Raw genomic sequence first — 27,930 nt, forward strand, 5'->3', positions numbered from 1 at the left:
ATCTGAGTTGCCAGTTATAACTTATTTGAGTGGATATTGCTGCTCTAACTATATCACTTTAAAAAAACATAAGTGCGATTTTTGTATGGAAAATCTTACCTTTAACCAACCTTGTATTGTAAAAGAGTTTTATAATCTAATTCAATCCTTAAGTCGTGGCGCTCTTTTATATCCTCGTGATTAAGTAGTAGATATAGTGATTATAGATGAACAGACGGTCTTAACATAACTCTTCTTGAGCTTTGCTGTCCTTATATTTGCGAATATATTACACACATAATAAATAAATGCTTAGAAACTAACTATTTTCCCAATTGTTGGAAGGAAGCCATTGCCTTTCAAAGATAAGTAACCCTACTGACTATACACATTTTCGATCCATTAGTGCACTACCAACTATGTCTAAAATATTAAAACGCGTATTGGATGTACAAATAAGGAACCATATTAATAGATTTTCAATATTACCCATTAAGCAATCTGGATTTCGCAGTGGATATAGTTGCGCAACAGCAATGGCAGATATTACCGATGACATTTTTCGTGCCCGAGATAATAACAAAGTCACTGCTCTGGTATTGCTAGATTTTACTAAAGCCTTCGATTTTTTAAATCATCAAATATTGGTAGCCTTACTGCACTACATAGGATTCTCAAATCATGCTATAGCTTTAATAAAGTCATTTCTAAGTAATAGGTCTCAAATGGTAAAAATTGATGCAACCTTTTCAAGTCGTCTTTCAGTTCTTAATGGGGTGCCTTAAGGTAGTATATTGGGGCCACTACTATTTAGTATTTATACAACATGCTTTCCTCAATATCTTGAATACTGTAAGTATCACTTCTATGCAGATGATACGCAGTCTGATTATTTAACTGCTTTGAACCATATGAATGCTGATCTTGATGCACTTGTTAAAGTCTCTAGTAAGCATATATTAAAATTAAACCCCTTAAAAATGTGTAGTTATTTTCTTTGGAAGTAACGTTCAAATAAGGACTATTTATGAAGAATTTTCTTTGTTTGTTGGACATCAAAAACTTCAAGTAGTTGAGAGCACCAAGAGCTTGGGTTTAATACTCGATTCACAGCTAAAGTTTAGTGGACACATATCAAATAATCTTAAAAAGTCGTATTGTGCTCTAAAAACCATGTACCCTCATCGACATTACTTAGATCTGAATATTAAACGTGGGCTATGCGACTCTCTTGTGTTGTCAAATTTTAATCATTGTGATGTGGTTTATGGACCTTGTCTAGATGGTCAAGACTCGTATAGAGTTCAAAAAATGCAAAACTCTTGTATTCGTTTTATTTATGGCATTAATAGGCGAGGTCATGTATCACATAAGCTTAATGATCTAAGCTTAATATGTTTAATAGACGTAAGCTACATTCCAGTGTGCTATTTTATAAAATTATTAAATACCGCAGTCCTCCCTACCTATACAACAAAATTACATTTCGGACAGACATTCATCACTTAAATTTAAGAAGTAAATCTTTGACTATTCCTAAACACAAAAATCAATTTTTCAAAAAATCATTCTCTTATAATATTTCTCATATCATTAATGCGCTACCACCCGATATAACTGATATTTCGAATTTCATTTATAGATTCAAAACAAAAGTAAGGAAAATCTTATTGGATAATCAGTAACATGCATATTAGAGCTAGAAGATTTATTTTTCATTTTTCTTGTTTATAAATTGTAATTGAATGACTAGTATTAGATATATTCTTCCGTATTTAATTGTAGTATTGCTGTAATCTGTACCAAATCATCAACTACCTAGATGTAATGTATGTACATTATATCTAGTAGTTAGTTTAATTTATTAGTTGTTAGTTTAATTCGTTAGTTTTATTTAAAAAGTAGTTTAGTTTAAAAAGTTTTTTATGTTGTAGCTATGTAGGTAGAACAGAACCTGCGTTTTCAATGCAGGAGTCTGATACATTGGCTTTTATCTACCTTAATTATTGAATACACCTGTAAGTTTATATTCTATGTAATTTCCATGGTAAATAATAAACGTTATTATTATTATTATCATACATTATATTTCTGGATATCTACAATAAAAAGTATTTTCTTTGCCAAATGTTTTTTAATTATCTTATTAAATATAAACTTTTAACGCCTTTTGAGGAATGCAAAAACCATATAAATACTTCAAATATTTTTCTTAGTAGCATTTCTTAAAAATTATTGCTCAAAACATAACAATAATCAACTATGTAAAAATAGAAAAACGAAACTACAAACCTTTAATAAATAATAAACATAGTGGTATATAGAGCGAATAATTAGAGCTGACACTAAACCCTTGCAATTATGACACAATATCGATAATGACATAAAGATCCCAATAATGAAAAGTCACATTTATGTCGATGGTTTGCGGGTCACAATATTCCAATCTTCAATACAAAGTTAATACCATTATGTATTTACTTAACAGATTTGAACAGAATGCACAATTTTTGTCATCGCCATAAATATTGATTTTTTCTGAATATACTATATTTTTTTTAATGAAATGATTGCAAATAATAGAATATTTAAGAAAAAACTAGTACTCACTGTAAGAAAAATTCAACAAATACAATAAAGGATTTTTGCTTTGAAATTTTGTTTTCTCAAAAAAAAAATCGAATGGGATGCGACTGAGGGTTCAGTTCTCGTTCTGGCAACCCTGTTTATACCCTTAAATATCATTCAGAAAATTCACATATAATGCACATTTTACGTTAAAACTTCTGATGATTTCTATACAAAGCCAAATGTAGTGTATAAAAAGTAGGCCTACATATGATCACGTCACGCGTTACGCGCTCCGGCCTCATTATAGGAGATATTGTAATAAAGCTCTAGCGCTTTTACAAATTTTAAATTTTGAGCCAAAATTCTTAATACTGAAAAAAAACCATTGGTAAAATCAAATGTGTGATAACTGCAACCGTTTTCCCAAAAAACGCAATTTTCCTTAAAGTGAAAATAAATGAGTCGAGTGACACTTCGAAAAATCGACTGGTGAAATCAAAATTTGAATATCTACAACCGTTTTACTAAAACAACCCAATTTTGTGCAAAGTCAAAATAGTCGACTGACTCCTCATTACTTGCTACTTTTTTACAAAAAATCGATTGGCTAAATTAAAATTCAAAAAATCTAATAATACAATAATAAAAGTTTCAGAAAATGCATCTAAAACTAAAAGAAATTTCCAACCGCGTTAAAACCGAGAAACAACGAAACACTCGCATAATACCCGAGGAAACAACAAAGCATTAAGAGACCATCGTCGTAAATAATAGCAAAAGAGAGACAGAAAATTGTTGCTAAGGTAAATGCAAACGAGACAGAGGAGGAATCAAGGGTGTCGTCCACCACGTAAGAGCCACAAGAAAGACAAAAATAATGAAGTGAACTCGGAAAGAGAGAAGAAACCTGTTTTCGCTTCTTTCTGGTGCGGTAGTGCGTTCGATTAATATACTTGATGCTTTGTTTATACGCTCGCCCTCGCTTGTGTATACCAGTTTTACTTTTACGTATTAAAGCGTCGAATAATTATTTCACCACGATTCCTGATTAAAAGTAAAGAAAATAGTATATTAAATGCTTCTACCCAATTGTGCCCTAATCGGCCAATTTTATTAAGGTGTGCCATCTCCTTCCCCCTCGGCGTCTACACGAGACACACCTAAAGACATGCGATGATGTCTGACGTCTAGCCAGAACAGGTGGAAAAAGTGGGGAAAACGCTCTTCCCGAATTTTTATGAAAATCCCGAGAAAACGCATTTCCCATCCCGACGTTCCGCGTTGCGCCGGCCAGGGTGCGCCCTTTTATCGCCTCTACTTTACGTCTATTGAGTGCATATTAAATAGGGAGCACTTTGTCGCCAAGGGTTCGTTCTCTAATTCATTTAATTTGTAACGCTATAGTAGCGAAGCAAAAGGGCCATGTAGAATATTAATTATTCTTTTAATAGACTTGTTCTAGGAATTGCTTTAAGTTCTTTAATGGACGTTAAAAAAAAAAAATGAAAATTGCAAAGATTTTTGAGAAAATTCTTTATAATCAAATATTCACTTATTTTACTATTGACAAAATTCTGCCTGATACTCAACGTGAATTTCGAGTACTGTATGTGCTTTAGAATCTGTTCTTGATGATATTTTTAGGTCCTACTAACACTATTATTTCGATACTTTTAGACTTCTCCAAGGCTTTGATACTCTGGATCACCATATCCTATTAGTAAAACTGCAATATTGAGGTTTCGACACGAACTCTGTTCAATTAGTGAATTAATTTTTAATTATAAAAATAACGTCAGTTGTGTGACGTGAATGGTACGTCTATTACTGACCCATATTACCTACTTAACTAATTATTTAAAGACGTTTTGAATTTTTACTCATAGGTGAACATTTTTTATAGGATGACCAGAAGACAAAATTTAATTAAATATAAAGAATTGCAAGGTTTGCAGGCTGTAGGTAGTTTTTTAAATTTTAAATTAAGGTACTGAAAATCAAAATATAAAAAAAGTCTCTAATCATCACCTTCCTGATAATAAAGTGGTTATTTAAATAACTAACATTTTCAATTAATAGAGGTATTACTGTTAAAAACTAGGGCGGTGACCTATTAAAAAAACAAGAAATCATTAAAAAGCATTAAAAAGAAAACGGCAACTTTCAATTGCCAAACGGAAATGCTGTAAGAGCATGGTATTAGATTATAAAACATCGCAATATATATGGGATTTATCTTTTAAAAAATATAAATATTAATCAATAGTGTCACATTATCTTTACTTATTTATCCGTGGAAGAGTGTACAGCAACAAAAACGCCAACGACTCCACCGCCATGAACGCCATCTACAAATGGCAGAGCACGTGACGAAAAGGCGCAGTTTTGCCAAGACTTTATCGTCAATATCGTCAATTTCATAACATTTATTATTTTTTTATTTAAAATTCCTCATTACAAAGGGTCAAGAATGAACATAGCATGCGTCAATTTCAAGCCTTACCTAAATGTGTACGCTAAAGTCATTAATAATTAAAAGTTAAATAGAGACATACATATACTAACAATACTTATTAAAACGAACTTACCAAAAAAGACTTTAAGGCTTAAACACTATAGACTAGGGACTAAACTTGCACAAATTTTCCATTTTTTAGGTTCAAACAGTAATAGTCATTATGACAGTGTAAATGATTATCTAAAAGGAGTTGCTTTATTTTTGATTTGAACTGGTTTATACCGTCAATTGTTTTTATGCAGTTTGGTAATTTATTAAACGCTTTAGACGCTACGAAAATCGCACTCTTTTCAAATGGATCCGTATTATGGTGCAAAATGTTGAGATCTTGGTGATATCTTGTAGGCATACCCCTATTAAAGTCTGCGTTCCTTGTAAAGTAATGACTGTATATTTTTGCAAAAACCAAAAGTTTATAGAAGTATAACGAATATACTGTCACTATACGGTGTTTTTTAAACAAAGGTGCAGCATGGTCTAAAAACCCAGCTCCATCTAGCGTTCTGATCATGCGTTTTTGCAGGACAAGTAAACGCTCCAGCTCAGAAGAAGCCTCCCAGTTGATGATACCATAAGAAAGTCGACTTTGAACGTGGGCATAAATAAAGAGTCGAACAACATCCGTGCTTACTATACGTGTTAGGTTACTTACAACAAAGCACGACGTTGCCAAGCTCTTCGCTATGTGATCGATGTGGATGTCCCAAGTTAGCGTGCTATCGATATGTAAACCTAGAAATTTAGTGAAGTTTTCATTTTTTATTGATTGGCTATCAGTTTTTACGAGGGCACTTTGAGGATTTTTAATAGTTGAACGGTTATTTTTAAAGTGCATAACAACAGACTTCTCGGCGTTTAATAGTAAACCATTTTGCTTGCACCAGTTTGAGAAGTTCATAGAAACCTCATTGCAGCTTGCAACTGCATCGATGTATGTCTGGTTGCGGACTATGATTGAGGTGTCACTGCAAATTGACAAATATGCGAATCCTGGTTATTTATGTTATTAGAAAGATCGTTACAAAATATAACAAAAAGAAGTGGGGACAGAATTCCCCCCTGGGGAACTCCAGATGTAACATCAAGTGTTGAGGACTTAAAAGGATGGTTTTCCATTTCATTTAGTTTGTTAGTGATTAGAACGTATTGTTTTCTGTCAGAAATATAAGAAATTAGCCAGTCTAAAGGTGGCCCATAAATGCCGCAGGCTTCCAGCTTTTGTTTTAGTGTTTCTCCATCAATTACATCGAACGCTTTGCTTAAGTCGTAGAAAATTCCAAAGGTTTCCAGACCCGAGACTTTTATTTATGTAGGTGAGTGCTTCGAAAAAGGCCGTTTCTGTAGACTTATTTTGAAGAAAACCATGCTGACTTGGTGAAAAGAGTTTGTTAAATTCAAAGTATTTTACTAATCTGTCATAGAAAAGCCTTTCAAAAATCTTCGAAAACACGGAGAGATTGGAGATAGGCCGGCAGTTAGCTATGATGCTTCGATCCCCTTTTTTGTGTACGGGGATTACTTTGTTAATTTTTAATTTTGTTGGAAAAACACCTTCACTAAAGAGGCGTTTATTATATTTTCGAGAGGTGCAATAATTAACTTGGCAACATAGTTGAGTATAAAGCATGGGATTTCGTCGCTCCCAGCTGATCGTTTTTTTGTGACTTTATGAATAATGTTAAAAATTTCTGTGTCAGTGACCGGTGCAAGAAAAAAATTACGGTTCGAATATTTGGGAACTTATTTGTTTACATCGTACTTCAGGTTGTTTGTTATTTTGGCAATAGAGGATAGGAAACACTTATTGAATTTTTCACATATTAATTTATTTTTATCCCCGTCCGTGCCATCGGGAGTATTTATGTTTATATCTGGTTTAAAATAACAGTTTTTATTTATATTGCGGTTTATTATGGACCAGGCCGTTTTGCTAATGTTTGCAGACTTTTGTAAAAGTTGATTGTTGTAATGTTTTTTGGCCTCAAAAAAACGTTCACCCAGTGCTCTGCTAATAAAGAGTCATGGAATTTGTTTTTGTTGGTTTCATTGTAAATTCGCCCTACGACAGCACTTACCTCTGTGGCCTGTCTCTGAGCTGCAACGTTCACCAAGACAGCCTTACGATCAGGAAATTCACAGTCTTCCGTAAATGACAGTATCTCACCGTAGTTAGTATAGATGTTATCGAGCGTTGAGCCTGAAATGGATCTGGTAAGAAGAGAGTGTGATGGTTTAAGATTAAAAGCAGACATGAAGTCGTCAAAACTGGACTTAGATGAGTTAGATGTATTATTAACATTAAGAAATTCTAGATTAAAATCGGCTCCCAAAAGCAAATAAGTGGCCCTCCTTTTTGCTGCTATCAGAAGTTACTCTAGATTTTTTTGAAACAAAATAATTTTTTCTTTACTATAATCAGGAGAGCGATATATAGAGCGACAAAAACATGCAATCTATTTTTTCGAGTTTAAACTGACATGCGCAATATTCAAATGTTTGTTCGATACATCCGAGGTCAAAATATACCGGTTTTACCTTAAAATCTGATCTTGCATTATTTTTTTACTATTTTACCACGCGCCACACCACCCTAAATCGAAACTAAATCCGCTGGATCTAGCTAGAAAATATCTAATTTGGCAACACAGAACCCTATGTTGACTTCTTTTATACGTCAATATTTACATTCTATAAACATGAATGTAAGTCCTTTTCTGCATTGTCAATTAATGACGTTATTTTATCATCACAGAAAGGACATTTTGCTGAATACGTCAATAAATGACAATATTTTGACGTCATACGTTATTCTGTGGTTGCCTGGGCACAAACCCTAAATTAAACAAAAAGTCACAAAATACAACACCTAAGAATCTGGTTAATACATTTATAACCAATTAATAAATGTCAATTAATAATATGGTGAAAAGTAGTCCCAATGTTGCCAATACAGTTTATCACATCTGTCATTAACTAGGTATTTTTTTTGCACTTTTATTTTTATTTTTTAAAATGAATGTATCAGGCAATAGTGGTATTACAGTATTGGCAGTCCAATTAGTGTATGATATAATAGAGTAATTAGAATATTACTTATACGTATACGTAATTATAAAATAGATGAATAAAATATTAATTCTTCTATTGTCAGTGTCTGTTTGATCTAAAAGCCTTTGGAAATAGTAGGGTTTTGGAGGTGATCAAAAGATTTTTTGCATATAATGCATCATCTTGTATAATTTTACACCTGTTAATTTAGAACATTAATTATCAATAAATTTAAATATGAAACGCGATTGTTTTTATTTAATCAACAAAATCACTAACTGTAAATAAGAGGGGATTTTTTCTAATTAATGACAAAAAGACACTTAAAATAAGCATGTTGATTAAGTCATTTTCTTTTGTATTTCACAGAATTCGTGAAGTTAATTATTCCGTAAGTATAAGCGTCTTTTTCTACCCTATGTATGAGCGTTCATTTAAAGCGCTGTTTGCTAATAAATCGCTTAATAATAATAACAATGATATGGAGAAATGTATTTGTGATATTCATAAAATTGTAAATTATTATTTATTTGCTGAATAAAAGACGTTTATATTATAATTGTTATTATTAGGATGAAATTCCACTTCTAAATTACTCAATATTTGTTTTTTGTCCCACTTATAATGAAAAAACATCCTCCTATTTGACTCTACCCCAAAATAATCCTATAATCTATACAGGAAAGCTTTAAAAACAATTAAATTCCCATTAAAAATACCATACACATAATACTGTTTTCAACACTTATGTGGTGCAACTTCCAAGAAATTTTATCTCGTAAACTTTTTATCGTCGACTATAGAAATGAGTTAAATACGGTCACACAATGTCGGTTTGACTCATCAAACACTGATAATCGAAAGAAACCAATGCTTTATCGTTTACTGAACTTCCCGGAATATTCGGATTGTTGTCTGATGCCATTCATTACATTGAAAAATACATAAATGACCAATTATTCAAACAGTATTTAGCGGCAATGTCGACTCACGACTACGATTGGCTTTGTTTTTGTCATTTTTGTAAGGTATATGCACAATGTTTTCGTCGTATATATCAATGTCGTTAATTTTTATTGTTTAATTTGTTTCAGATGACCGACACAGTGAAAAAATCGAGAATAGTAAGTGAGGAGGAGAAGGATCTCGAGGAATCCCTACTCGAGGAGTTTAACCTCAGACTAAAAAACTGCATGAGCCAAGTGTGTGGTATTTTTTTTTTGCTTTTTTTTTTGTTTTTTTTTTTTTGAAGCTTCAAGGTATATTGTTAATAAGTTCAATGGTTTTATCGAAAAAAAAGTAACTTTCGTCGAAAAAAAAGTCGAGTGACCCGTCATTGGTTGCTACTTTTTTCCCCACAAAATGGATTGTTGAAATGCAAATTTTGATATCTGTAAACGTTTTGCCAAAAAATCAAATTTCCTTGAAACTAAGTATAAGTTGGTCGAGTGACCCTTCATTTCTTGTTACTTGTTTCCAAAAAATCCATTGATGAAATCAAAATTTTGATATTTACAAGTATAGTATTATTATACAGGGTGTTTCAGAACTATGGGATCAAACTTCTGGGGGTTGTTCAGTTCAACAGAAGAATCCATTTGAGTATAGGAACCCATGTCCTGAAATGCGTCACTACGCCACTACGGCCCTAAGACGCGTTAAAATTTATAAAAAACATTATAATTACTTAAATAGGTTCTGCTGCATTTATTTTTACCTTTTGTACATGATACCATAACAACAATTGTTTAAAATCAACGCTTATCAATGTCAATTCTCAATGTCTTTATAAATACGAGTAATGCTTCTGTCTGGCGGGTACTACACGAGCAACAACTCCATCCTTACCACTTCCAGAAAGTTCAAGGTATGACTGCAGCCGATTATCATCCTAGAGTTCAATTTTGTCGATGGCTTCTAGATCACATCATTGCACAACCAAATTTTTTACGATATGTTTTGTGGACCGATGAAGCCTCTTTCATAAGAGACGGTGTTTTTAATAGTAGGAATAGCTATCCATGTTTGGGACGAAGAAAATCTTTATGCAATTTTTCCAAGAAAACATCAGAATCGTTGGTCTGTCAACGTATGGGCAGGCATTGTTGATGATTATTTAATTGGGCCATAACTTCTACCAGAACTCCTTGAAAATGTTCCACTAAACGTTAGACAGCAAATGTGGTTTCAGCATGATGGAGCGCCGGCTCACTTTGCTGTACAAGTACGCGAGTATTTGGCTCAGCGGTTTGGGCACCGTTGGATTGCCAGAGGTGGAGCAGTTTCTTGGCCTCATAGGTCACTCGATTGAACGTCGCTCGATTTTTTCTTGTGGGGACATGTAAAGTCTTTAGTCTACGAAAGTCCAGTAGAATCAGAGCTAGACTTAATTGGACAAATAACAGCAGCATTTGAAATCATTCAAAACGAGGATCAAATTTTTAGTGTAGTCCGTTGAAATCATGTGCGGCGTTTAAATCGGTGTATTGAGGTTGAAGGAAGACATTTTGAACAATTGTTGTGATGGTATCATATATTTATTTATTTATTTATTATATGTGGGAGTGCTTACTGGCTTGCAGAAAGAAAAAGGAAAACCAATAATAATGATGAAACTAAACCTACACTAAAACTAATAACATTTAATAAAATACACCTACTTACAATTAAAAATCAAAAACAAAAAGAACAGATTAACAAGTAAATGATTAATCAGATAAGGATACAAAATCAGTCTTAATTTGGCGAATACTAATATTAAAGAGATCTATATCATATTTTTGTATATAATTATTACATTCTTGCATTATTCTATTAAATGGCGAACAACTTGAGGGTGAACACTGGAAAAGATTGTTATTTCTTATTCTCAAATTGATTTTAGGAACAGCAAATGATAGATGATTAATTAAAGAACAGTTCTTATATTTTAAGTTGTTAGTTATGTAGTAAATAAATAACACATCATTCATATTACACCTAACACTCAATCGTACCATTTTAGATTCAATTAGCATACCACTATAGAAGATAATATAAGGATATGCATTATGTACAGGTATCTTAAAAATCTTTTTTGGACCCTTTCAATTATATTAATATGCACCATTGCTTTAGGTGCCCAGATAACTGAGGCATACTCCAAGATCGGTCTGACCAGTGAGTTGTACAGATTTATTATTGATTTTATTTCTTTAAAATGTTTTGTATTTCTTATTACAAAACCAAGAAGCTTATATGCTTTGTTTACAATAGTTTCATAGTGTTGCTTAAATTTGAGATTTGTTTGAAAACAGACTCCAAGATCCCTAAATTTACTTTTCCTAGTTAACGATAAATTATCAATTTTGTAATCAAAATTTATAAATTGCATTTTTCTTGTGAAGGTTAGAATTTGACATTTATCTATGTTTAATGACATTTTATTTTCTCTGAACCACTGGGCCACCAAGTTCAAATCAATTTGCAGCTCAAGACAATCAATAAGAGATGTTATGTGCATAAATAATTTAAAATCATCAGCAAACACGAGACATCTAGCATGCTTTATACAGTTTGGCAAATCGTTCAGAAAAATCAGAAATAAGAGAGGCCCAAGGTTACTGCCCTGAGGCACCCCAGATGTTACTATATATATTTTTGACAATTTTTTTTTAACTTTAACTTGCTGAGGCCTTCCGGTAAAATAAGATACAATAAACCTACATGCTTTCAGCGAGAAACCAAATTTACCCAACTTATTCATCAACAGCCCATGGTCAACCCGATCAAAAGCCTTTGCACAATCTGTCAAGACAACATCTAGCTGCTCTTGGCTATCTACTGCATTGGCAGTTGCCTCAGTCAATGTGCTGAGGTTGGTGACAGTTGAGGCATCTGGTAGAAATCCATGTTGTTGCTGAGAGAATTTATTCATGAAAGAGCTCAAAATATCTTGGTATAAAATGTTTTCAAAAATTTTTGCGAGAGAATTAAGAACGCTAATTGGTCTGTAGTTGTCAACCAAATAATTATCTCCTGATTTGAGGATTGGAGTAACTAAAGCATATTTAAGCACTTCTGGAAATGTATTTGTTTTTAGACACAAATTAAAAATGGTTTTTAATGGAGTACACAAGATATCAGAACAACCTTTATAAATGTATGAGGGGATACTATCATTGCCAGTGGCCTTTTTTGATTTTATTCTCTTAATGGCTTCTTGAATTTGCAGTTCAGAGATCTTGGAGAATGAAAAGTTGCCACTAGATTTATCAAAGTTAGGTTTTTCAGACTGTTGAAATACTGAGCTAAAATATAATGCAAATGTGTCAGCTATTTCCTGAGCACCGCTAACAGTACACTTCCCATAGCATACCTCAGCCGGAACACCAGGTCTTGAACGCCCAGACCTGACAAAATCCCAAAAGCTATTTGGGTTAGTTTTGACATTTCTCTCAATATTCTCATGATAAGTTCGAAGCTCATGTGCAGTTTGATATTTCACTGTACTTCTAATTTTGCTATATTCATTCCTAATTTGAAAATTGGCAGTGCCTTTTTTAATTTGTTTATGCAGATGTGTCTTTAACTTAATATTTTTTTTTAGTTCTTGAGAGAAGTATTTTGGAAAACTTTTTAGTTTTCAAGTGCCTATTTTAACTTTCTTTCTGGGTATTGCCAGGTCTAAGCATTCATAAACCTTTTGATAGAACACATGAGTGCACATGTCAACATTGTCAGCCCTTTCAAGTTCTGCCCAATTAACTTCCCTCAATAATGTATACAACGTATAAAAGTCGCCCATTGAATAGTCATAAATATATTCATAGTTCATTGTGATTTTTAATGTGATTCAAAGATATCGGTAAAACCATACTTAAAGCAGGATGGTACTGATCTTCATCAAGAATTGGATTACCACAGTGTTCTAAATTAGTTATTTGCATATTAGATAGTACAAGATCCAGCTTTCTTTTCATTTTGTTAAAGACATTATTATGCTGGTCTAAATTATAAAAATTTAAAAAGTTATTTATCAACTTACTTTTCTCACAGCCTTCTGTTACATAGAATGGTAGGTTAAAATCTCCTAAGATAATTATATTTACATCCTTATCTAAGATACATTCAAAGAAGTTAAAAAATTGCACATATATATCAACATTAGCATTTGGTGGAATATAGACTGCACATAAATAAAAATATTTCTTTTTAATTGTAATTTTTACCAGTAAGCACTCAAGACTAGAATCCTCAGGGATATTAATGGGGACGAGCTTCATGTCCAAGTTCTTCTTAGCTCCTACAAGAGTCTCACCTCCCCTTCAACCATCTTTCCTGTCGCTTCTCATTATACTATATATGTTGTCTAACAGCTCTGCATTATGGAAACCATCTGTGAGCCAGGTTTCGGTTAAGGTTAGGTTCGGTGACTATATCATATTCTTCAGCTAAAAAGTTAGTATAGAGTTCACTAACCTTAGTTCTGAGGCCACGAACATTTTGATAGTAGATTTGTAAATGTAGAGTGGTAGCCTGATGTTTCGTCTGATCTAAGGATCCGCCTGAGTTGGTAGCACCCTTTTCTTTACAAAAAACCTGGTGATTATGGCCCCAGTTGGCCATACCTGACGACGCCATGCATTTCTAAAGTCATCCTGTTTGATTGTGACTTTCATAGAGGAGTAAATATCTGGGTGCTTTGATACATGCTCTTCGCACTTTACTTCTGGAAAATGTGGTTGAAGGAAGGCCTGCAGCTCCTCCGGCTTCGTACCAGGGGCTAAGCTGGTTACGTGCAGCGATGAGAATTTGGGGACTGCTTGTATTTGGTTTTGCTTATCATTGCGCCCCACAACAAACCGACGAGATTTTCGTGGTCGGGATACTTGCCACTCTCCATCTCTGGACTCTTGTCTTCCCAGTTGTTGTAGCTGCTTCATCTTATTGATTGTTTGGGCCTCAATTACGGCTGCATTAACCGATTTGGGGGAGATTATAGGATGATTTGCTTTTTTTAAGCCATTGTTGTTTTCTTTATTTGACGTCAACGCCGATGACGTTGACACTGAAATATACAAAAGGTAAAAATAAATGCATCAGATCCTATTTAGGTAATTAATATTTTTTCTAAATTTAAATGTGTCTTCGGGCCGTACATTTTTCCAACGAATCCATTGATAAAATCAAAATTTTGATATCTGCAATTGTTTTGCCAAAAAACTTAATTTCTTTAAAACGAAAAATAAATTAGTCGAGTGACCCCTCATTTTTTATGCTACTTTTTTCCAACGAATCCATTGATGAAATCAAAATTTTGATATCTGCAACCGTTTCTCCAAAAAAAAAAAGAAACCCAATAATACTCCCGAGTGACTAGTTTTTTCGAAGAAACTCCACTTTCTGACCTTAAAACCGTCACGTCTACAACCTCGAAGCTTCAACGTTCATTCCTAACAATTGCTTCGACGTTTTCGTGTGCTCACTAACCTCGATTGCAGGACGACCTTCAAAAAGAAGCGGAACCACCCGAGCCAGACGCCATCTACCAAAATATAACGTCACCAACAAAAACCTCACCGAAAAGACACATCGTCGACACCGACAACTTCATCCTTAACGAAATAAAAGCGGAAAACCACTACGATGTGCCAAAACCAATAAACGGTACGAACCAAAACGGACACCACGATGAAGTAGAAGAAGAAGAAGAAGAGGAAATTTACGAATGTATTCCAGAAAAGACTGATTACTCGGACCAAAATTACACGCGAATGATAGATAATCATAGTAAAGAAGAAGTAGATTTAAGTGCGATAACAACCGTGGAGGAGTATATTAACATGTCAGTACAAGAGACCTCCAATATTTATGAGACTGTTGAAATTACTACTACAAAGAAACTGAGTCCCACCCTAAACCTACCCACCACCCTTTTCACCGACTGCTCAGAAGAAAAATCACCTGACAAGGACCAGAAATGCTCCGCGAAAGACCGAATGCTTCTGAGCTGCGACGAGACCTCGACGCTCTTGTTTACTCAAACGGTCACTTCGCCCATGCTCACTCCCAGTGAGGAAAACATCGATTTCCTCAAAGGGTTCCAGAGGGAGAACACCATATCTGAGAGCACCGCGTCCAATGCGAGTCCTCCCAAGGAGGAACCCACTGAGACCAGTCCGGAGGTCTCAGAACCCTTATTAGAGGAGGAGAAGAACACCTCTTCGGAGAACTTTTATGAAAACGTGCAATTCTTCAAAAACACCACGCCTCCCAATCAGTATGAAAACGTGGTGATTGTCAATAGGGATGTTGAAATTGTTGAGGAGGATCATTGCGACAGTAGTAATGAGGATGTTTATCAAAATATTGAGGAGGTTTTGGGTGAGGAGGTACTACGTAAAGATGATACTGACGAGGGAAGTTTAGAAGAGTTCATACAGCACGAGCGAGCTGTCTCTGAAAGCTTTATAGTCCGAAAGGAGTCACCTAAAGTTGATGATGATGAGGTTGATCGTATTAGTATACAAGAAGAACCCATAGTTGAGCAAATAAACGAGGAATCATGTCTAATGGAAACTCAAACTTCTGCAGCATTAGAAGATGATCCTATTACAACAAATGGACATAAAACTGTCACAGAATCCTCTAGCAAAGAGAAACTAACCACAGAATGCTACAAAGAACTGATCTACCATCATAAGTCGGAGACAACCTCGAACTATTACGAGAAATACACCGAGGGGTTGTCCAAGAGCTCCAAAAGTGACTCGGGAATAAACAGGGAAAAAGATACGGAAACCGTTCCGGCAGAGATCGTGAAAAATTTAAAAAGTCAATTTTTGACTAAAGCGGCCGTGGAAGTGGTGGGGGTGGTGCACAAGGAGGGCGGTAAAAAGGAGGCGGAGACGAAGAGCGGGGCGAACATGATCGATCAGATCAAGACGAGGTTCGAGAGTTCGACCGACGGAGGAAAAACTGCTGATGAAGTGAGTGGATCTTTTTTTTATTTTTTCAATAAATACATAAATAAATATTTTTATGACAGAAATGGTCTAAATAAATACTGCCAAATCGGTAACGTATTTCGTGAGTTTGTCTGAATAGAATTGCATGCGCTGGTGAGCTTTTTTTATAGTATTTTATCGCTTCTAGTATTTACTCTTAACTCATTCATATCAGAAGTCATCATAAGTGGAAAAACTCTTTTGAGCCTTTTTTGATTCACAATATCCGTGTCTAATGGTGGATCAGTAAAACGTAGATCAGAATTGACATAAAGATTTCTTCCAGGCATCTCTGGTTGGATCAGAAGAGCAGAATTAAAATTTCTGAGCATTATTATTTTGCTTGCAAATGTTATGATTTTCGACAGGCATTTTGAATTTTAACTTCATTATGATTAGAACTTATTTAGTCAGGGACCACTTGTGATTATTGGGAAAAATCAAAATGTTAAAAATCAACTTAAATTAATTGACTGACCCCTCATTTTTCCAATAAATATTTTGATAAAATCAAAATTTCGATATCTGCAGCCGTTTTCCCAAAAACCCCAAATTTCTTAAAAATCAATATAAATTGGTCGAGTGACCCCTCATTTCTTGCTACATTTTTCCTAAAAATCGATTGGTGAAATCAAAATTTTGATATCTACAACCGTTTTCCCAAAAACCCCAATTTTCTTAAATATCAACATAAATTAGTCGAGTGACCCCTCATTTCTTGCTACATTTTTCCAATAAATCCTTTGGTAAAATCAAAATTTTGATATCTAGAGCCGTTTTCCCAAAAACTCCAATTTTCTTAAAAATCAACATAAATTAGTCGAGTGACCCCTCATTTCTTGCTACATTTTTCCAATAAATCCTTTGGTGAAATTAAAATTTTGATATCTGCAACCGCTTTAAAAAAAAACCCAATTTTCTTAAAAATCAACATAAATTAGTCGAGTGACCCCTCATTTCTTGCTACTTTTTTCCAAAAAATCGATTGGTGAAATCAAAATTTGGATATCTGCAACTTTTTACCCAAAAACTCCAATTTTCTTAAAAATCAAAATAAATTAGTCAAGTGACCCCTTATTTCTTGCTAAATTTTTCCAATGAATCCTTTGGTGAAATCAAAATTTCGATATCTGCAGCCGTTTTCCCAAAAACCCCAATTTTCTTAAAAATGAACATAAATTAATTGACTGACCCCTCATTTCTTGCTACTTTTTTCCAAAAAATCGATTGGTGAAATCAAAATTTGGATATCTGCAACTTTTTTCCCAAAAACCCCAATTTTCTTAAAAATCAACATAAATTAGTCGAGTGACCCCTCATTCCTTGCTACATTTTTCCAATAAATCCTTTGGTGAAATCAATATTTTGATATATGCAGCCGTTTTCCCAAAAACCCCAAATTTCTTGAAAATCAACATCAATTAGTCGAGTGACCCCTCATTTCTTGCTACATTTTTCCAATAAATCCTTTGGTGAAATCAATATTTTGATATCTGAAGCCGTTTTCCCAAAAACCCCAATTTTCTTGAAAATCAACATAAATTAGTCGAGTGACCCCTCATTTCTTGCTACATTTTTCCAATAAATCCTTTGGTGAAATCAAAATTTTGATATCTGCAGCCATTTTCCCAAAAACCCCAATTTTCTTAAAAATCAACATAAATTAGTCGAGTGACCCCTCATTCCTTGCTAATATTTTCCAAAAAATCGATTGGTGAAATCAAAATTTTGATATCTGTAACTGTTTTCCCAAAAAGACAATTTTCTTAAAAATCAAAATAAATTTGTCAAATGCCTTTGGTAAAATCAAAATTTTAGTATCTGCAACATTTTTCCCATGTTTCTTCAAAAAAAGTCAAAATTTTGATATTGATAATAAAATTAAATCGAAAATTCATTGTCATTCATTCGACGAACAGATCAGAATTTAAAACTTTTGAATTTACTCAGAAACCATTTGTTACAGATTAAAAAAATAAATCAGAATTGAAACAAACGGTTATTTTAAGTATTTATAATCGGATCAGAAGAGCAGAATTATTTTTTTATGCTTTTCTAATGTCATGCCTACATTAAAAATTAAGTTACTCAGAAACTGCTTGGAATAGATGGATAAATCAAAAATGAAATTGTAGAGCAAGAAACGCTCAGAAAGATTTAAATGAAAACTTCTGAACCACAAACGATCCAAGAGCGTCATGTCAGAGTATATTGTTAAAGATTTCTCATTCCTTGACTAAATTAACACGAAATTACTCAGAAACCAGTCATAATACATGAATGATACCAGACACATTTTCCAAACGGTTCAGAAAATTTCTAAGAGACATTTCTGAGTAGCACGCGATTAAGAGCCTCATGTTAGTGTAGACTGCCTGGACTAAATTCAAAATTATTGATACTTCTCATATGTTACTTATGGTAGATCAAAAAACTGATAATTCTGCTGAAGTCTTTATGAACAGGTCATTTAATTTTATTAAGTGCTATTAAAATTAAATTTAGACTCAAAGGGAAACCATTGATAGAACAAATTCTTCTTTTGAATGATTACCAGGTCAGAATTCATAGTTCTGAGTTTTATATTTGTTTTATTTTATTTATGTTTTTTTTTTCTTTTTTTTTCTTTACTTTAGAGTACAGAATACTCAGAAACAATCGTAGAAACCAACGCGCCCGGCGAGAAATGCATCAAAAAGAAAAAAGTGAAAAAAACAAGGAAGGAAGAAAAAGAGAACATTTCTGTTGTAAGTTTTTTTTTTTGGTTTTTATTTTTCGTTTGTTTGTTTTCGCTAGTTAGTGATGGCTTTAGTAATGATTTGACGTTTTCTACGTCAATTTTTTTGGCATCTTGTTACGTCCACGTCGTGTGTCGCTTGTTGTGTGTTTTATGTTGTGCATTTTGCTTATTTTAGACCCAAAATGGGGGCAGCCTGGATGGGGAAAAGTTTTACAACGTTAATGTGAAAAACTTGGTAAGAAATCTTGATTTATCATCACTTTTAACCCGAAACGCATCATTTTGCCTCCAATAACCATAATATATATATTTTTTTAATCAACAATTTAGGTAGTGGCTAGCCACGCCCAATTTTCAAAAAAATTAAACATGATCATCAGTTTGTTAAAACTCTCTAACAACAAATAACTCACAAATTACCCGATAATGTGATAATGGTAATATTAGGCAACTTACTCATATTTATTAAATTTATTTAAAAATGTCTATTTTTATTAGTTAGTTGTTATAAAAGCAATGAATGAAATGTCCGTGAACGTCTTAATGTTGAAAATGTGTGCTATTTTTATATTTAACGTTAGCGTAGCATCTTTTGTACGTAAACTCTCAATTATCAGCGCGTTTTAGCAAGTTTTTCGTAATGTTTTCGAAGTTTACGCTAGTTATAGGACAACAACCAGTATTTGCTTTTTTAAAAAACAAATTTATTGAAAACAGGGACTAACTAACTTGATTGATAGATAATGACTACATCGATTACTATATTAATTATTGTCGCTCTTGTCTATAACATTATATTTATAGGTTCTAAAAATGCTGACAATACAAACTAAGCTATTTCTAAATAAAGTATGCAGGGTCGGCATAAGGTAGCGGGTTGGTACCCGTAACTCCTCCCTCCTAAGAAATGAGCCCAGGGGTGAATTATATGACAATATGGCTCGGATTCTGTAGGGTTTCTTCGTCGTCACTGGTCGTGGTGGTGGTTTGGTTAGGATGTTTTCTTTTGGTCTGGATTAATTTTCTTGTCTTTCTTAGCAACAGGAAGGCGGCTACAGTGGTCATCAGGATTTACAGCATGATGGTCCATACGCTAACATTTGTTATATGGACAGGTCCTTGGCTGCTTTCTTCCATTTTCTTGGCTTGGATGTCCATCATGGTTTGAATGTTCTTAAGTTCATCGAAGTTTAAGCTATTGAGTTCAAAGGGCTGTAAATCAATAGCATTAGGGCGAACATTTAAGTCTAAGGTCAGCTTGGGTAATTCAATGTTGTGAAAATGGATGTTTGTATAGTGGAAACTTCTAATCTGGAAGTCCTGAATTTGTATGGTGCAGCTAGGGTTTAACTCAAGGACAAGGGTGCCTTGGATTGGGATATTTTCTTTATTATGGCCACATTGTTGGACAGCTACGGTTTTTTGGGATGAAACAATTATCCATTTTTCTTGTTCCAGCTTCTGGATTTTCAAAGACTTGACCTCGGTTTGAATGGCTCGACAATTTGAGGGATGTTTTGAATACAACAACATTTGTACTTCACATGGCGGATCCTCGGATACGCTCAGAGGGCTGTTTTCTTTGCAGAGGTAGATTTCTGTAGCTACCTCTTGACATTTGGCATGGAACAGTACATATGAGTGTTCATTTAGGATAAGGTATTGACTTTGAGGGATAATTATTTGGTAAATGGCATTTGAGGGTACGGGCAAAGGGTAGAGGTGATATAGTACATAATTTTCAAGTTCAACTATAGGTATCTCTATTATAAAGAATATTTTGTTTTCCTTTGTATAACCCTTAATTTCGACAATTTTTTCGAATAGTAAAATGTTCTTTAAAGTTGCTGCAAATGGTAACTTAGTTTTACTTAAGTTAAGGCCAATTGATTTTATTTCATTTAGAAGTTCTTTTGGGTCGATTATAGAGCTGTGAAATATATTTAATTTCGAGAATGTAATCGCTATTTCGATGTTATCCAGGATATCGTATATATTTTGATACGCATTTATCACTTGAGAGACAAGTATTTCACTTAAAAAGAAAGAGTATGTATTTGTATTATTCAAATTCATTTGTTTAACCACCAATTCTAGTTTTTTTACACGATTTTCTAAAATACGTTGATTATGTGACAAATTTTTGCTTATGCTTTCGAAATGTTCGACAGATTTTTTAGATACAGTTATTTGCTCTTTTATAAACGTTTTTTGTGAATTTTGGTTATTAGAGATTTCCAAAATAGCTTTGTCATATTTTTCAGCATCTTCTTGTGCGAGATTACCAGTTATGAATTTTATAATGGAACCTAAACCGTTAATAAGTCCACGTTTGTTTCAGTTGTTAAATAAGGGATTTAGTTGTTCAATTTGTAAGTTTATACTTTAGCACTTAACGAATTGACAAGATTATAGGAGTTTAAAAAGGAGTTATTGTCAAAGAATTTATGAATTGATTCTTTTAGTTTTAAAAAGTCTGTTCTAGGTTTCTTGGTTTATGTCACTTACGTCAAAAATTTGTACAAAAGACCAATAGTCTGCTGTGTTTTGGGCATTGCCGAGTTTAAGTGGTAGTAGTCCAGGGTTCTGGTTGAGGTTATGAAATTGGGGAAGGGCTAGTTCTCTTCCAACGAGGGTGAGGATTAGTAAGGTTCTTGCCAAAGTTTCCATTTGTCTCTTAGCCTAATTTCCTAAAGGAATCGATTTTTGTATTCCCAGGACCTAAACTATAGCTGTTCTCAATCCGGTTCTGAACGGGTGGTTGCTTCAATTAGATCGCTGCAGGTACTTCCGACGATTCTTGTTCTTTGAAGGTTTCTGCAGGTCTTCCTTCAGCTTCCAGGGATTGTAGCGGTCTTCAAACCGTAGAAACGGACCCAAATATGGCGATTCTTGTCCAATATTGGAGAGACCGAACTACCGACTGCGCCAGTTATAGGACAACAACCAGCATTTGCTTTTTTAAAAAAACAAATTTATTGAGGACAGGGACTAACTAACTTGATTGATAGATAATGACTACATCGATTACTATATTAATTATTGTCGCTCTTGTCTATAACATTATATTTATAGGTTCTAAAAATGATGACAATACAAACTAAGCTATTTCTAAATAAAGTATGCAGGGTCGGCATAAGGTAGCGGGTTGGTACCCGTAACTCGCTTAATAAATTAACGGAGCCAAAGATTAATTAACGTGTGCGAAGAGATTAACGGATCTTTTTTGATTCTGAGAGAAGGTATCGGTGGTAGAAAAAATCTAACTGTCACATTGAATTATTTGGAAAAAATTTCATCCACATCGAAAATTTAGAAATTTATAAAAGTTTTTTGAGAAAACTTTTGGTGGTACCAAAAATTTGATTAAACCATTGAATTACTTAGAAAAAAGTAGCTGAAAATGAGTACAATATCGATGGAAAAATGTTGAGTCTTAAGAAAGTTTTATGAATTTGAGAAAATCGTTGGTGGTACCAAAAACCTGATTAAACCATTAAATTTTTTGGACAAAATTAGTTAAAAATGAGTACCATGTCGATGAGAAAATTTTGATTTATGAAAAAGTTGTTTTATTTGAAGAAAACCATTGGTGGTACCAAAAATCTTACTTCATTAAATTAGTTGGAAAAAATTAACTGAAAACGAGTACCATTTCGACGAATTTTTTTTCTTTTTTGAGAACTTTTTTTAATTTTAAGAACAGCGTTGGTAGTACCAAAAATCTAATTAAACCATTGAATTTGTTGGACAAAATTAGATGAAAATGAGCAACATGTCTATGGATTTATTTTGATTTTTAGAAAGATTTATCCGATTTTGGTAGAACCACTTGTGGTACCAAAAATCTGATTAAACCATTGAATTTGTTAGAAAAAAGTAGCTGAAAATGAGTACAATATCGATGGAAAAATGTTGAGTCTTAAGAAAGTTTTATGATTTTGAGAAAACCGTTGGTGGTACCAAAAATCTGAATACATAATTAAATAAGTTGGAAAAAATTAGCTGAAAACGAGTACCATGTCGATAAAAAAAAATTTATTTTTGAGAACTTCTGTACAGGGTGGTCAAATAAGAATGCGAGGTACTGTATCTGGGAAACTATTCATCGTAGAAGCTTGCGATAAAAAAATTTATTACAAAATGGCCAAGAGAATGACCTGGAAAATATTTTCAAGTTTCTAAAATGGCCGCTAGGGGGCGCAACTGCAATCTTGAATCTAGAAAACTGATGTTTCTGTAAATTTTGCTGAATTAACCTAACAAAAAAATAGCTGATTATTAAAGTAGAGATTAATCCGAACCTTTTTTATTTGAATAGTTTTGCTGTATCTCTAAAAATAAAGTGGTAAGGGGTGTTCAAAAGTTGGCTTAAAACACACCCTGTATACTAAAAACGCCTTAGCCGATTTTATCAAACTTGGGCTAGTTGAAAAGAGCTATTATTAAGCTACGAATATTATTATATTTCATGTTTTTTTTAGTTTTACATCTCGCCGCTAGAGGGCTTTTTTCGGCTTTCTGACACAAATGACTAATTTTCTCAAAAAACTTAAATGCGTTGATGTGATTTTTTTTTCATAGAAAAATAGCTAAATGATGTCTAAATAATCTTGCGAAAACCGCAACTCGATATCTTGTTCCTAACCTAAAATATAGGTCAAAGAATATTTTATACCCTTAAATTTTAATTTTTTTATGCTAATTATTTTGAAATTTTTTAAAATTCACTACTTTTGAAAACAAAATTTACCATTTTTGAAAATATTACCTAATATCACTAAAAGGTAAGTATTAATAATGCTTATATCAAAAATCAGACCTATTTTATGTTATATATTTACTATGGATATAATACGAAAAAAATAATTATTAGAAAGCAAGCCATGGAATGCAACAAAACAAATGTCTACTCAAATTATAAACATTCCTCAAATTGTCAATAGTAAGTTGTTAAAAGTTAAAAGCTTGCGGTTTAATTTGAATGTCTTCAAAATGCTGCAGTAGCAAAAAGAGTTTATGCTGCTCGATATCCAAATCGAAGTCCTTGCGATGTTAGATTTTTTCCCCGATTAGTGGCGAACTTACGAGCCAATGGTAGTTTTCGGCCTAGGTTTCAACGGCCAAGAATTAGAAGAAATGTGGACAATATTAACAGCGTACTGGGATATATTGAAGGAAATCCTCATGTTAGCACAAGAGCATTATCCCTTGAATTAGGCATATCAAGAACAACGATTCAAAATATTTTGAAGGACAATAGGTAAATTCTAATAGCCATCGCCATATATGGATTTATTTAAGTTCAGCTTTTTTTTTAATATATTTATAGAATGCACCCATATCATGTTAATTTACATCAGGCATTGGAAGAAGCAGACTTTGACCGTAGGTTGGACTATTGCCATTGGATATTAGGCATGATATGCGAGGACAGAGATTTTTTATTTAAAATTCTTTGGATCGATGAAGCCTCATTTAATAGTGACGGTAGAGTCAACCTGCATAACATGCATTATTGGTCTGCAGAAAATCCGCATTGGTTGCGTGAAGTTCAGCACCAAGGGCGCTGGAGTTTAAATGTGTGGTGTGGTATACTTGGAGGCAACATTATTGGACCATATTTTTTTGAGCAATCTCTAAATGGCAATGTTTTTTTCGACTTTTTGGTAAATCAATTACCGTTGTTGCTGGAAGATGTGCCACTGGAAGTCCGGCAAAATTTGTTTTTGCAGTTGGATGGTTGTCCAGCACATTTTGCTAGGAATGTGCGAGAGCATATTAATAACATTTTTCAACAGCGGTGGATTGGAAGAGGAAGCCTGTTTCCATGGCCTCCGCGATCCCCAGACTTAACCTGTCTTGATTTCTATTTATGGGGGCGGTTAAAGGACATTGTATTTCAGGCTCAGCCTACGACTAGAGAAGATATGAAAAACCGCATTCGTAATGCAATACATACCACACCGAGAGCCTATCTGAGTTCTATTTACCCATGAGAGGCTTCAGCAATGCATAGAGCGTGATGGTCAGCATTTCGAGCATTTACGGGGGCATTAAAACCCTTTCTTTTTAAAATCGGTCCTTTATAGGGGCACAACTTACATTATAAAATAAATTCGAAATAAATTATTTTGTAGTTTTTATAAATATTAAGGGATTTCCATATAAAATTTTCTTTGGCCTAAATTTTAGGTTAGGATGAAGATATTAAGATGCGGTTTTCGTAAGCATATTTAGGCGTCATTAAACTATTTTTTTGTATAAAAAAATTTATACCATTGCATTTAAGTTTTTTGAGAAAATTAGTCATTTGTGTCAGAAAGCCGAAAAAAGCCCTCTAGCGGCGAGATGTAAAACTAAAAAAACACGAAATATAATAATATTCGTAGCTTAATAATAGCTCTTTTCAACAAGCCCAAGTTTGATAAAATCGGCTAAGGCGTTTTTAGTATACAGGGTGTGTTTTAAGCCAACTTTTGAACACCCCCCACCACTTTATTTTTAGAGATACAGCAAAACTATTCAAATAAAAAAGGTTCGAATTAGTCTCTACTTTAATAATCAGCTATTTTTTTGTTAGGTTAATTCAGCAAAATTTACAGAAACATTAGTTTTCTAGATTCAAGATTGCAGTTGCGCCCCCTAGCGGCCATTTTAGAAACTTGAAAATATTTTCCAGGTCATTCTCTTGGCCATTTTAGTAATAAATTTTTTTATCGCAAGCTTCTACGATGAATAGTTTCCCAGATACAGTACCTCGCATTCTTATTTGGCCACCCTGTACATTTTAGGAACAGCGTTAGTAGTACCAAAAATCTAATTAAACTATTGAATTTGTTGGACAAAATTACCTGAAAATGAGTACCATGTCCATGGATTTATTGTGATTTTTAGTAAGGGTTTTCCGATTTTGGAAGAATTACTTGTGGTACCAAAAATCTCATTAAATCATTGAATTAGTTAGGAAAAAGTAGTTGAAAATGAGTACAATATCGATGGAAAAATGTTGAGTCTTAAAAGTTTTATGATGTTGAGAAAATCGTTGGTGGTACCAAAAATCTGATTAAACCATTGAATTTTTTTGGAGAAAATTGATTAAAAATACGTACCATGTCGATGAGAAAATTTTGATTAATAAAACTCATTTTATTTTAAGAAAACCATTAGTGGTACCAAAAATCTGAATACATAATTAAATTAGTTGGAAAAAATTAGCTAAAAACGAGTACCATGTTGATAAAAAAATTTCATTTTTGAGAACTTTCAGTAAATTTTAGGAACAGCGTTAGTGGTACCAAAAATTTAATTAAACCATTGAATTCTTTGGACAAAATTAGTTAAAAATGGGTACCATGTCGATAAGAAAATTTTGATTAATAAAACTCGTTTTATTTTAAGAAAACCATTAGTGGTACCAAAAATTTGAACACATAATTAAATAGTTGGAAAAAATTAGCTGGAAACAAGTACCATGTCGACGAATTTTTTTTCTTTTTTGAGAACTTTTTTTAATTTTAAGAACAGCGTTGGTAGTACCAAAAATATAATTAAACCATTGGACAAAATTAGATGAAAATGAGCAACATGTCTATGGATTTATTTTGATTTTTAGAAAGATTTATCCGATTTTGGTAGAACCACTTGTGGTACCAAAAATCTCATTAAACCATTGAATTACTTAGAAAAAAAGTAGCTGAAAATGAGTACAAGATCGATGGAAGAAATTTTGAGTTTTGAGAAAGTTTTGTAATTTTGAGAAAACCGTTGGTTGTACCAAAAATCTGATTACATCATTAAAATAGTTGGAAAAAATTAGCTGAAAACGAATACCATGTCGATGAAATTTTTTCTTTGAGAACTTTTTTTAATTTTACGAACAGCGTTAGTAGTACTAAAAACTTAATTAAACCATCAAATTTGTTGGACAAAATTAGCTGAAAATGAGTACCATGTCCATGGATTTAACACGTTGAACGCCACGTGCCCACCAGTGGACATTTTAATTTTTTATAGTGGGACAAAGTGATCACCGGTGGTCATTAGTGATTTTAGTTGCTATGACAATATGACCACCCGTGGGCACACTACGAATTATATTTGGAGACTGCGTGCTCATCGGTGGGAACGTTTTGCTTATATTTAGCATATAAAATATAAACTTTGGTCCCAGAATGTAATCTTTTTTTACTTGGACTTGGTAGTTTGGTCTGACAATGTACAAAAAAATACTGGGTAATTCTTAGGAAATTAAACATTATTTTCCGACTGAAAGTTTATAATGACAGTTATCAATTCTCAAAACAAGTCATAATATTTGTGAAAAATTAAAAAAATATATATTTTGAACAAAAAATAAGTAACTGAAAAAACATTCTAAACCAAATTAACATTATTCTTAAGCAATTTCACAAAAATAATTTACTTATGGTCATTAAAACATGGTATACACATTGGTTGTTGACATTGCTGACAAATAGTGTTCACCTTTTTAGCATTTTTTCGGGCATAGACTGAATTATGTTGTCTTGACATATTTGTATAACAGACTTTACATCTCTTTCTAGTCACCCTCTTTTGACCCTCCACTTCCTTTAATGTGTGAACTTGTCTTTGGGACTCTCTAGAAGTGGATGGGCGAGCAGCTAATGGCATATCCAAATTATCAGTAGATTCTACCAGGGCCGAAGAAATAGATTCTCTAAATCGGGTTATATTCATTTTTTTGTTATTTACCTTGTTAAATACATGTAAGGCATTTACAACTGTCGTAGAAGTTATTAGATGAAAAAGTACACGTTTATACCATTTTACAGTACGGCGACAGTAGGGGGCATAGGCTGCCATCTGATCTGAGAGATCGATAAATGTTTTCCCTTTGTTGTAGTCTAACACAACAGCTGGTTTGGTATACATTTTACCTTTTTTTAAAAAAGTTTTAACTGAATCGTCATGTTTGGTACTAAGCATCAACACATCCCGTTTGTCTTTCCATTTTAGTACTACTGTTTTTCTTTCATTCTGTCTTGCAATTACTTCTCCTTTTTTTAATGTTGCTTTAGTAACTTCTGGAGGATTGCCTTTTC

The 27,930-nt window shown here is 33.3% G+C and overlaps 1 protein-coding gene across 3 annotated transcripts in view; it reads left to right on the forward strand.

Moving 5' to 3' along the window:
- Positions 1 to 9,081: 9,081 nt before the first annotated feature.
- Positions 9,082 to 27,930, forward strand: part of LOC126749408 (transcriptional regulator ATRX-like) — a 74,603-nt gene continuing 55,754 nt past the window's right edge. For all 3 annotated transcript variants that reach the window (XM_050459096.1, XM_050459098.1, XM_050459097.1), the window contains exons 1-5: positions 9,082 to 9,144; positions 9,211 to 9,318; positions 14,599 to 16,086; positions 18,741 to 18,851; positions 19,020 to 19,079. In XM_050459096.1, the coding sequence (XP_050315053.1) occupies positions 9,097 to 9,144; positions 9,211 to 9,318; positions 14,599 to 16,086; positions 18,741 to 18,851; positions 19,020 to 19,079 (1,815 nt within the window). In that variant the 5' untranslated portion in view covers positions 9,082 to 9,096. The remainder of the gene's footprint in view (positions 9,145 to 9,210; positions 9,319 to 14,598; positions 16,087 to 18,740; positions 18,852 to 19,019; positions 19,080 to 27,930) is intronic.

Source organism: Anthonomus grandis (assembly GCF_022605725.1).
Source record: "Anthonomus grandis grandis chromosome 1 unlocalized genomic scaffold, icAntGran1.3 Chromosome35, whole genome shotgun sequence".
In the NCBI taxonomy this organism is placed as follows: Eukaryota; Metazoa; Arthropoda; class Insecta; order Coleoptera; family Curculionidae; genus Anthonomus; species Anthonomus grandis.